This window comes from Notothenia rossii (assembly GCF_949606895.1).
Source record: "Notothenia rossii genome assembly, chromosome: 6".
NCBI lineage: Eukaryota > Metazoa > Chordata > Actinopteri > Perciformes > Nototheniidae > Notothenia > Notothenia rossii.
Genome location: NC_136909.1, coordinates 3,204,122 through 3,216,605, shown reverse-complemented (window position 1 = coordinate 3,216,605; position 12,484 = coordinate 3,204,122). Strand labels below are relative to the sequence as shown.

The 12,484-nt window shown below is 38.7% G+C and overlaps 2 protein-coding genes across 5 annotated transcripts in view; both read left to right on the top strand.

Annotated features, from left to right (window-relative positions):
• LOC307043107 (scavenger receptor cysteine-rich type 1 protein M130-like) overlaps positions 1 to 1,804 on the top strand; it is a 50,358-nt gene extending 48,554 nt beyond the window's left edge. For all 3 annotated transcript variants that reach the window (XM_079687351.1, XM_079687353.1, XM_079687352.1), the window contains one exon: positions 93 to 1,804. In XM_079687351.1, coding sequence (XP_079543477.1) covers positions 93 to 188 — 96 coding nt within the window. In that variant the 3' untranslated portion in view covers positions 189 to 1,804. The remainder of the gene's footprint in view (positions 1 to 92) is intronic.
• Positions 1,805 to 2,957: 1,153 nt separating this feature from the next.
• Positions 2,958 to 12,484, top strand: part of vps37ba (VPS37B subunit of ESCRT-I a) — a 30,063-nt gene continuing 20,536 nt past the window's right edge. Inside the window, exon 1 of one of the 2 annotated variants that reach the window (XM_079688050.1) lies at positions 2,958 to 3,152. In XM_079688050.1, coding sequence (XP_079544176.1) covers positions 3,048 to 3,152 — 105 coding nt within the window. In that variant the 5' untranslated portion in view covers positions 2,958 to 3,047. Of the gene's footprint in view, positions 3,153 to 9,603; positions 9,769 to 12,484 lie in introns of those variants that run through there. The other variant, XM_079688049.1, reaches the window with a different exon arrangement.

Sequence of the window (12,484 nt, the reverse complement as noted above, 5' to 3'; positions counted from 1 at the left end):
ATGTTGTTGTTCCTCTGACTGAATGAAACAGTGTGTGTTATTGAACAGGAGTGATGCAGGAAGTCTCACTGTGTGCTGTCATGTCTCTCCAGGCCACCAGGGGGCGGAGGCCGAGCCGACAGGAGGACATTGAGCTGGATGACCTGGGTGTTCCTGCTGAAGAGGAAGGAGCTCAGGGAGCAGAGTAGCAGCTCCAAGGAGCTCCTCTCACACACATGGGTTCATCAGCTCTTATAGCTTTTAACCAACGTTAGAAAATATAGCTTTCACTCTGAAAGTCACCAGCAATGTGTGAGTGCCTCATGTTTCCTGACTTCCTGTCAGCTCCAAGCCCATTGGTTCCCACTGAAGATGAAGATCTTTAAAAAACATCACAAGTTAGTTTGATTTAGAAAAGTCAATGCAGTCGGTGCAGTTTGAAACCAGACACACCAACCCAGGCCGCTCAGGAACTAAGTCGGCCAATTAATGCCATATATTAATGTTCACATATCCTCTAGAAACAGTGTTACAAAACCCAGTGTTTGAGTCTAATGTAGTGATCCCTGAGATAACAGGAGGAACGCGTTACAGCGCCACCTAGTGTTGCATTTGTAGACCTCGATCACAACAAGGTTTTTTAATATTCAATCAACAAATGAAACAAAGTACACTTTTTAAAATGTTACGTTTTTCACAACAATTCATCTGATCAGCGAGATAGGATATTTGATCCCCTCGTGGGTCACATGGGTCATTTCAGCAGCAGGAGCAGATTTAGCTGATCAATATCCAGATAGGAATTGAACAAAAGTAAATAGTCCACACATTTCTTATTTCACAACAACGCTGATGTTTTTTTATTTCAGAAGAATTCAGCTTGATTTTGGTCTGAAGAGATTGTTTGTAAAAAAAAAAGAAGCTTTTTCAGAGAAATCTGATTATATTTGTAATTTGCCTAAATGTATAAGATTTTAACTTTTCTTTAATGTTCTTATTTCACATGTACTGAGCTCAGTTTGGAATCATTTTCAATCATTCAGGATTTTTCTTACGTTATATCATGTTTTATGTTATTTTCTGTATTTTGTAGTAATTGAGCTGTTTTTAAGAACTCCACCTATTGGAGAGCATTCCCAAATCCATAAGATATTAAATATTAACATGTTGTAATTCAAAATGTACATAATTTTGTAGAAGTTTCCTTTTTGAAAGGTCATGTGCTTTGTTATGTGATCAAGATGTGCTTGTTTTTGTATTATTGAGGATTGAACTTATTTCACAAAATGATCAATAATATGTAATCATTACTTTTTGGACTTTTATGAAACATTTTCATTTCTTTAAAATTTAACTTTTTTCAAAGAACTCAGAATATTTTTGTGATTTAGGATTTTCCCAAATTCAGGAGACTAATTATTTCGAACTTAAAATGTTATCATTGTCCGTAAACAAGTGTTGTGATTTTGGAACCGAGAAATGTTTTTGCTTCATAAGAATTTTGAGTCATTTTGTTGTTTTTTGCATTTCTGAAGAATTTAGCTTTCGCCTATTAAGGTTTTTAGATGTGGCTTTTTTTAACAAATGTTGTATTTGAAGATTGTTCATGATTTTGCTTAAATCTTGCATCACAAATTCTTCTTGATTTTATCATGAAGAGTTTTGACCAATTTGGTTTCCATGAGATTACGATGAAGCAAATCGTCTTGAATTCTGAACACAGCAGAACCCTCCAGAAATCATGAGATGTTCAACATCACTGTAATAAATGCTGTCATTTGCTATGTACCAAAAAAATAATAAAACTTCTTTAAAATCCATGAAAGTCTGAGAGTGAGCTGATTTCAAAAGTGTTTCTCCTGGTTGGAACATGATGTGTTTGCTTTGTTTCTGTGTTAGAGCTAAACCTCAAGGCTTTAGTTACAACCATATAGTCTCTGGTTATAACCGGTTATAACACATGATTTAATGATGTAATAATTAATAATAATTAATTAATAAATAATAATAATTAAGTAATTATTAATAATAATAATAATGTTTGAACGACATTAAAGAAAATATGTTTTAATATTTCAGCTCCAAAGACAAAGCAGTACTCGACAGAAACACACAGGGGCGCTGTCGATTTATTTTCTTTTTTGTACAGTTAATTTCAGAGGTGTAAAGTAACTAAGTACATTTACTCAAGTACTTTACTTAAGTACAATGCTGAGTTACTTGTACTTTAATTGTATGCTACTTTTTACTTCTACTCCACTACAGTTCAGAAGTAAACGGTGTACTTTTACAAACAAAAACGAATAGTAGGCTACTCACAAAACACAGAGAAAGAAACACAAGAAGAAGAAGGCTCAAACTGACCACAAAGTGTCACCAAAAACCACAGATAGACACAAAACTGCTACAAGAAGCTGCCATCTCACCAAGAAAAGGCACTTAATACTACAAATAGAAACACTAAATACTACAAGAGACACTTAATACTACAAATAGAAACACTAAATACTACAAGAGACACTTAATACTACAAATAGAAACACTAAATACTACAAGAGACACTCAATACTACAAATAGACACTTAATGACTACAAACAGACAACAACAAATGCAAGTACACACAAAGAGACACTAAATGACTACAAAGAGACACTAAATGACTACAGAGAGAAACTAAATGACTACAGAGAGACACTAAATGACTACAGAGAGACACTAGATGACTACAAACAGACAAAAACAAATGCAAGTACACACAAAGAGACCCTAATATACTAGAAAGCGACACTAATATAATAGAAAGAGACACTAAATTACTACAAAAAGACACACATTTACTTAAAACAGACAAAAAAACAAATGCAAGTACACACAAAGAGACTCTAAATCACTATTAATAATGACATTTTATTTAAACGATGTCTTAGTTTCGACCATATTTCGCCACTGTAGGTAAACTGCGCCGTGTCCGACAGCCCGTGAACGCACCGCCGCGGAACTACTTCCGGTGAGTGGAGCTCAGTCAGCTGTCACTGGATCTGAAGCACAGAAACAAACAGGACGTGAAATGTCGAGTTTTAACGAAAAGTTCAGTTCCTACACGATGAGCCAACTCAACGAAGTCCTGGAGGACGACGAGAAGCTCAGCGACATGGTGCAGGACATGGAGGAGGTTCGTGTTTCATCTCTCTTTGTTGGGACACACACACACACACACACACACACACACACACACACACACACACACACACACACACACACACACACACACACACACACGCAAACACACATACACACATACACACACGGAAATGGCTGCTTCGGTTTACATTGAGGGTGAGATTAACTGAGAGGATGTGTGTGATGAGAGAAATGTAACATGTGTGAGACGTCGTTAACCTTGGGACCATACAAAGACACACTATGAGGAGACACTACATTACTATAAAAGAGACAGAAATTGAATACCAAGAGACAAAACCAGAGACTAATAATCACAAATCTGCTACAAGAAGGTGTACAATGACCACAAATAGAGACAACACGATTCAAACAGTCACTAAATACGACAAAGAAACACTAAATTACAAAAATACACTAAATACTACCAACACTAACCACTACAGAGAGACACTAGATGACTACATATAGACACGTACTACTACAAAAAGACACAAAATTACTCTAAAAAGACAATCATTTACTACAAACAGTCAAAAACGAATACAAATAATCACAAAATCACAGATAAATAAACTCAAGAAAGCTCAAACTGTGTCACTAAATTACTAAAACGATATTCAAAATGATTACAAAGAGACAGAAATGACACACGATGACACAGGATGTCACAAAGACACCCTCAATGACTACAAAGCTTGTTTTTATTCAGTATTTCTGTCTTTAGAAAACTGCTTTTTAAATGGCTTTAGGAATGCTGGGTCATTTTGAGAAAGTCTTGACATTGTAAGCTTTGGCCTAAATTCAACCTCACGATAAACTCAAATGAAGACTGTCGAGCGATACCGAGGAAAACATAACTTAACGCTGTTATCTGTGAATATGAATTATTAACCAGCTCAATGACAACAGGAATCCCAAGTATTACTCCTGTGTTTATAACTACAGTGATGTTAGTCTCATCCATTGCGTTCAAACAAAAGGATTGCACAGTTGTATTATGTATTTATTTTTGAGCCCACAGACTGATGGAGCATTGTTTTATCATCACTGTTCAAGCAAAATGATTTTTTTTATTATTTTGAAAGGAATGCTCACGTTCATATTGATGTATTTTAATAAATGTTAACTCGGCCCATTAAGTGACTATTTGTGTTAGGGGGGCCGGACTTTTTTTTTCTCCAAAGTGGGGGCCTGACAGCAAAAGTTTGAGAACCACTGCCCTAACCCGTGATGTTGTTCGTGTTTGATCCCTCTTTCATTTAAAAACCAAGTTATGTTTTAAGCTTGAAAGCTGTAGGCCTATAGCTGTCAACGGTTCAAACTGTGATCACCAGTTCAATACATTTGACAAATTCGACTTGGTTTCGATGCTTATTTCAACATGTATTTATTTATTTTTCAAAATTATTATTTATTTTTTCTTTTTGTAAACATTTCCCGCCCAAAAATGTTTTTTATAGGATATGTACATTTCGGTTAACCGTTTTTTTTTTGGGGGTCGAATACACATTTGTTTTCAAATTCCCATCCCTAATTTAAACCTTTATTAACTAACAGTATAGTAACTAGGAGTAATCAGTCTTTAAAGCAGTTTAACAGCACCTCTATTCCACATAACACTTGTTTACTTATTCATCTTTCTACTTTTGTGTCCAATGAAATAGGTCCGTACCTCCATATATCTGAGGCAGTTTGCTACATGAATTGACATTTTAATGGCCTTCCTCAAGTAGACCAGGGACTTTCCACTGAATGTGTCCCCGCTGCCCCACTTTGCACTCTATCTCAACTCCCTCCTTGTCCTGATAAGCTACTGATAAGCTTCAGTGTTTTCAGAGTCTCAGCCATCGTTCTGTTAAAGGGTTTAATATTAGTCATATCGAGAGGAAATGCTATCGTGTGTGCAAACTAGGGATAGGAATTCATGTTTATTCAAATATTTGACCCCCAAAAAACGGCTAACCGAAATGTACATACCCTATAAAAATAAATAATTATAATTATTAATAAATAAATAAATACATGTTAAGTATAGAAACCAAGTCGAATTTGTCAAATGTATTGAACTGGTGATCACAGTTTGAACAGTTGACAGCTATAGGCCTACAGCTTCCATGCTTAAAACATAACTTGTTTTTTAATTTAAAGAGGGATCATACACGAACGTAACCCGTGACAACAGAGATCAACAACCTATAACAGGGCCTGTACACAGAATGCAGCTGTTCAATACTCATTCTTGTTTAAGAATATGAGCATGTCTACTCAGGGGAGAGGCGATTCACAATCAGGCCAGCTGTAGAGAAGACCCTCTCAGCTAGAATGTGGGCATAAGATGAGGTTTGAGTCTGCGTGGTCTGTGTGTAGGGAGGGGCAGCAGCCATATCATTAGAACGAGCTAGATCTGATGGATTTGGACATAAACGCGAGTGAAGTATAACCGGACGCGAGAGAGAGAGAGAGACCAGCTGCAGCTCTGCCCGCTGTGAGGGACCGGTGAGCGGAGCAAAACACACCTTTAGACCTGACACACTTAGCTATGGCACTGTCGCATACATTGAATTATTCCATACCTGAATCATTTTGAATATTCGATTAATCGTTCCCCTCCCTAGTGCAAACATCCCTGAAGAGTCGAGCAACCTACAAAGAGACACTAAGGACTACAAAGAGACACTCTCAGGACACACACACTTTCTCTTGCCTCTTGTCACTCTAGGAGTTTAAGTTAAGTGATAAAAGCCTCGTCTTTAAACAATGAGCAGCTTGAATCTGAGCTCCAGATCCATTCCCCTCCAAGAGAAGAATGACGTTGGTTATTATTAGCTTTGTAATGCGTGTTGCTGCTGTGAGTCGGCCTTTGTGTTGTCAGGTGTGTTTCTGATCCACACCCTCTCATCGTCTCCATGTGTCAGTTCCCCTCTCAGAGAGACTTGTTTACTGCAATGACGCTGCAGTTGTTGATTTGAAAGTCAGTCATAAGGATGGAAGACATTCAGACGAGTTGAGACGCGCATGAGGAATCATTTCTCTGTAATCCACTGGAACAAAGGCAGTGGGCGTCAGAAAGCATCGAGTGTAACTGGAGAGTGATGGGAACCTCTGACTATAGCTGAAGTAAATTAACACATATTATTATTAACACATATTAACTATATAACTGTATTATATTAACACATATGATTATATAGCTGTAGTATATTAACTATATAGCTGTAGTATATTAACTATATAGCTGTAGTATATTAACTATATAGCTGCAGTATATTAACTATATAGCTGTAGTATATTAACTATATAGCTGTAGTATATTAACTATATAGCTGAAGTATATTAACTATATAGCTGTAGTATATTAACTATATAGCTGTAGTATATTAACTATATAGCTGTAGTATATTAACACATTTGCTGAATGTGAAAACACTCAGTCTGTGCCCACTGTGCGACTGTGAAGGATGAACAACCTGTGGCCGCCGAGCCAGTCATGTTGATGTCAGTTTTACATTCTGAGGCCGCCATGCCTATGTTTTTGTTTTCACTGCTAGTTTATGCTTATGTTCAATTAGTGCATTCAAAAATAAATAAAATCATTAATGAAGTTTCAGCTCAGACCCCACGCTTAATAAGTCTCCCCCTGGCCCACCTACTTTTCTCCAGGCCCACCCACACAATAATTCCTGGCTACGCCACTGAGCTGAAGTATATCAACACATGTCAACACTTCTGACTATATAGCCGTAGTATATTAACGCATACTAAAGGTCTCCTATCATGCAAAATGCACTTTTTGATGTCTTCTCTACATAAAGATGTGTCCCCGGTGTGTCAGGGAACTCACAAAGGGTCAGGAAATAAAACCCTCTCTCTTTTCTTCCGTACCCAAATCTTTAAAAACGGGGGAACAACGGAGCTGATCCAGATTTGCGTCCGATATGACGTAATATCTGAAATGTGGGCGGGCTTTACACCCACAGGCCTATCAGAAAGTTGCTATCAGAAACAATGAGACGTGTTCTGGAAGTAATATGTTCTTTGTTTACATTAGCATCGCTAACACTCAGAGCTAACCTGTAGTGGAGAGAGTATGTGTGAAGAAGCAGGAATTAAAAAGGAACCCACCTTAGCCACTTAGTCCCCAGTACTTATTCCTCCTGAACTCTTTAGTTCCTGGAACTATCTAGTAGATCGCGTTCTCACCGGAAGTCCCTGAGGGAAGATTAGTCAAATGAAGCCGCTGACGTCACTTCTTCTTCTTCTGCTTTGGGTTTACTGGCAGGCCGCAAACAACTTCACGGCGTATAGCCTACTGCCGCCCGAAGTCCCCGGCTGGAAGTCCCCGGAGTTAGGGACTGGCTTCAGTAGAAGCTGCTGGGTAGCGTCTTCCGAGTAAATCGCACCGACACTTCCTCATCATTCCACCGCTCCCATGTGTTTTCTTTTGTGTTGTCATTAGTTAGTCTAAAATAGCATAATAGGAAACCTTTCACACTTCTGTTTTTTTTATAATAATAACAAATGCGCACTTAAAGGGACAGTACATTTTGTCTAGAGCGCGATTGTTTTAAATACAAATTGTGAATCAACCAAATAAATATCCACACGCAGTCAAAAAACAAACACAAAAACATTTGACTCGACAATAAATACAGCTTTTATTGCACATCATAAAAGCATTGCAACATATTGTAAGCATCCATTAAAAAAGAGAATTACATAATATAATGTGAGCGTAGGAACCTTCCTTGGTGTTGCCTCAGTGAAATACTGTGATAATAATAAATAAATATATAAATAATCTGCCTTCACACTAAGCGTGGCCATCATCCCATGCAGATTATCTCCAAATAGCATTAATCTTCCCACTAGTTTACCCTAAATACCACCAAATATACATATCTATAGTGTGAATGTATTATTTAGCTTGAGAAATTATGTATATTTGGGTAAAATGTGACGTGTTAGAGTCGAATGAATGATTTGCTGTAGGCTATAATCTTGCAATTTTGCAAAACAAACACTGAAGGAAGCATGTTTCGCCTTTTTTGAATAATGCAAATGCTTCTGTCGTGAATTTGTTTGGGTTGGTGCATCCCCTTTTTCCTTTTAAATGTACCTTAAATGTGTCGAACCTTCAGACGAAATGCATCACTGCAATCTGCTGTAAAATAAAGGCAACTTGCGTGTCTTTAAAATACACAGTGCGATATATTCAATGAGTCTTTTCTAAATCATTTTGATAATCTTCTAGGACTACAGAAGTCATGGAGGCCGTTGCACGTCATTACACCGAACACGTAAACACTCCTCTAAGTTAGTTTCTGTTCTGCTTGAGAGCAAGTCCCTGCCTCCTGCAGACTGTTCAAACAAACGCTTCAACTCCTTCCATCTAGAATCTGTGTGTTTGAATATGGATCTGAAGTTGGCGTGACGTTGAAGTCGTGCTGCTGGACTCGGCTGTAGTTCCTAAATTAAAGCATTACGTTAGTATTTAGCTTCTGGACATTAGATGTATGATTCGAACATTATAAAAGTCTGTTAGACATGTGGAGATTATCCGGCTGAACAAAATGTGCATTTATCAAACAGGTTATTTTTATTTTTTGTAAACAAACAGCCAGACAGACAGCACAATAGCAGTTAGCAGACAAGTAGGGTGACAACATTATGATTCAAGTCCGACAGGACAAACAAACAACAAAATCAAGATCTAAAGGCTCTGAGTCTAAGTCCATTATTAATAACATAATGCAAAAGTAGAAATCAAACAATGTGTATAAATGGAACAAAAAGACCAAATACATCAAATAAAAACATAGCACTTGTTGGTCAGTCAGCCGCCCACTAATCACAGTTTAACACCGCAGGCCCACCACCCTATTGTACAGAGACATCCGGCATGTCCAGCTCCCGTATATACTTGTAGAAGGGGTTCCACATCTTGTGGAATCTCCCCAGGGAGCCCCTCAGTATGCACCTTATTTTCTCGAGTTTGGCTGAATTTAGGACTTCTTTTAACCACGAGGTGTGTGAAGGGGATATTGGAGACTTCCACATGAGCAATATCAGGTGTCTGGCTAGTAGAGTAACAAAGGCTATGTAGGCTGTCTCCAGAGAAGAGGGTGGCCATGTGGGTGGGGTTACACCAAACAGTGCGGTCATAGCATAAGGAGCAATCGGTTTCCAGTAGAATTCTAAGTATGCTGGACTAGGGCTGAACGATATATCGTGTCATTTTTTTTTTAGGACGTGCGATATGAAGTAGGTAAATTAACTCAAACACGTCATGTTACAATTATTTTGCTGCTTGCTAAAAAAGGAAAACTTGCGCTCCTCTCATGTCAGGGGTACTTGAGTGAGTGACATGCAGGCTCTGCATGCACAGCAAACCACCAATCACAATCATTCTTGATTAGATCACAGCAGGCCCCGCCCCGCTAGTTTGCAGACCATCAAGTAAAACATGAGCGAGGGACAGGAGGACAAAACCGGCGAGAATGAAGATTTACTTCCAAAAAGAAAAGCAACGTCTGCCATCTGGAAGTATTTTGGATACAAACAGGTTCTTCTCTTCTTCATTCACAGATGAACCCCCTTATTTGAGGGTAAGCAACCTGCATTATCATGACATGTTAGATCATGACTTAACGTATGATGAGTCTACCAGTTAAGATCCAGACGTCCGTGACTAAAATCCTTCATCCGGTTAAATATAGTTAAAGAAAACGCAATATATATCGCAATATCGTGCAGCCCTATGCTGGACATTGGAACAGTCCTTCGGCGGCACTCAATGACGTAGTATGCTTGAAATAGTGGCTCTGGAGCAGCCTTCCTCTACATTGTGAAACACCCAGGAAGTGGTCACCACCTTTAGCTTAGCGGTGGTGACGTGAAGTCATGTGACCGTGCTGTAGTTCCTTTATAGCCCAACATTAGCCACCTTTAGCTTAGCGGTGGTGACGTGAAGTCATGTGACCGTGCTGGAGTTCCTTTATAGCCCAACATTAGCCACCTTTAGCTTAGCGGTGGTGACGTGAAGTCATGTGACCGTGGTGTAGTTCCTTTATAGCCCAACATTAGCCACCTTTAGCTTAGCGGTGGTGACGTGAAGTCATGTGACCGTGCTGTAGTTCCTTTATAGCCCAACATTAGCTGCCTTTAGCTTAGCGGTGGTGACGTGAAGTCATGTGACCGTGCTGTAGTTCCTTTATAGCCCAACATTAGCCACCTTTAGCTTAGCGGTGGTGACGTGAAGTCATGTGACCGTGGTGTAGTTCCTTTATAGCCCAACATTAGCCACCTTTAGCTTAGCGGTGGTGACGTGAAGTCATGTGACCGTGCTGTAGTTCCTTTATAGCCCAACATTAGCCACCTTTAGCTTAGCGGTGGTGACGTGAAGTCATGTGACCGTGCTGTAGTTCCTGTATAGCCCAACATTAGCCTCCTTTAGCTTAGCGGTGGTGACGTGAAGTCATGTGACCGTGCTGGAGTTCCTTTATAGCCCAACATTAGCCTCCTTTAGCTTAGCGGTGGTGACGTGAAGTCATGTGACCGTGCTGTAGTTCCTTTATAGCCCAACATTAGCCACCTTTAGCTTAGCGGTGGTGACGTGAAGTCATGTGACCGTGCTGGAGTTCCTTTATAGCCCAACATTAGCCTCCTTTAGCTTAGCGGTGGTGACGTGAAGTCATGTGACCGTGCTGTAGTTCCTTTATAGCCCAACATTAGCCACCGTTAGCTTAGCGGTGGTGACGTGAAGTCATGTGACTGTGCTGTTGTTCCTTTATAGCCCAACATTAGCCTCCTTTAGCTTAGCGGTGGTGACGTGAAGTCATGTGACCGTGCTGTTGTTCCTTTATAGCCCAACATTAGCCTCCTTCAGCTTAGCGGTGGTGACGTGAAGTCATGTGACCGTGCTGTTGTTCCTTTATAGCCCAACATTAGCCTCCTTTAGCTTAGCGGTGGTGAAGTCATGTGACCGTGCTGTTGTTCCTTTATAACCCCACATTAGCCTCCTTTAGCTTAGCGGTGGTGAAGTCATGTGACCGTGCTGTAGTTCCTTTATAGCCCAACATTAGCCTCCTTTAGCTCAGCGGTGGCTACGTCAAATCTCACTTCCGGGTTTTAGGACTCGTCACTGCACCACTCTTAAGTTTTCCAGTCCTTTAAGCTTTTTATTATACTTTACATTTCCTAGCGAGTTAAGATCAAACTGAGCAACGTCTCTCACATTTAGCTTATCGTCCTGAGGCCTGAAATCTAATCTAAGCTCAAGATCAGCTCCATCCGTTTATAATAAAACAGATTTATAACATATTGGTGCCATGGCTGTTTATTTGTGGTACATTCAAACATGTATAAACGTTCCTTATGATTTACAATCCCACTGCAGGTGATGGATTACCGAGGCTGATACTTTTACAGATATATCAGCTTGTATTTTTTTAAAGAAACGCATAACATGAACAACTATTCTCTATCTGGATCCCTTAGATTTGTGACGTAGACGCATAATGAGGATATTTTGCAGTATAAATCAATATCAGTGATCTCTGGGGAAAGAAGTATGTGATGGAGACGGTTTCTAAATAACTTCAAACCCAGCTTAGCATGCCAACAAAAAAACAATAAGGACATATCTATAATAAGCTATTGTCCGCTAATATGGGTCTAGCTTTAATAATAATATTTCAGTACTTTTCGAATAGAAAATTGAGTTTTAGGAGATCAAAATAATTAACAATTGTTGGTCAGTTCCCAGATAAAGTGTAAGGATATTTGTTAAGATTTATTTTAGGGCTTTAGAGACTAGACTAGAGACTACCCAGACTAAATGTGCTGCTATTTATGTATTTATTTTTGCCTTATTTTCTGGTTTATTATACATTTGAGTCTTTTTTCCAGCCATCCTAGATCAGGGTCTCAGCTATAAATAAATATATTTTAATGTACACAATGCTTTTTGGAAATTAGGTTATTAATGGTAAGAGTCATGTTGTGCGTTTATGTCGTACCGGAGAGGCTTGATTGGCTCAAACAATTAAGCGACCAATCGGAACAATTTTGAATATTGAATTCAAACAAGAACAATAAAAGATAAACATCACATTTTTAAAACAAATGAAAGAGTGGCATATTATGTATTGGTAGAGTAGAAGTGTGAAGTAGCATACATTGGAAATACTCAAGTACCTCCAAATTGTACTTGTATCAACGTTTTTTAAGTAAGTTATGTAGCATTAAATGGAAATACTCTAAGTACAAGTACCTCAAAATTGTTATTAAAAAATAGGTCTTGAGTGAGATTACTTTATTACA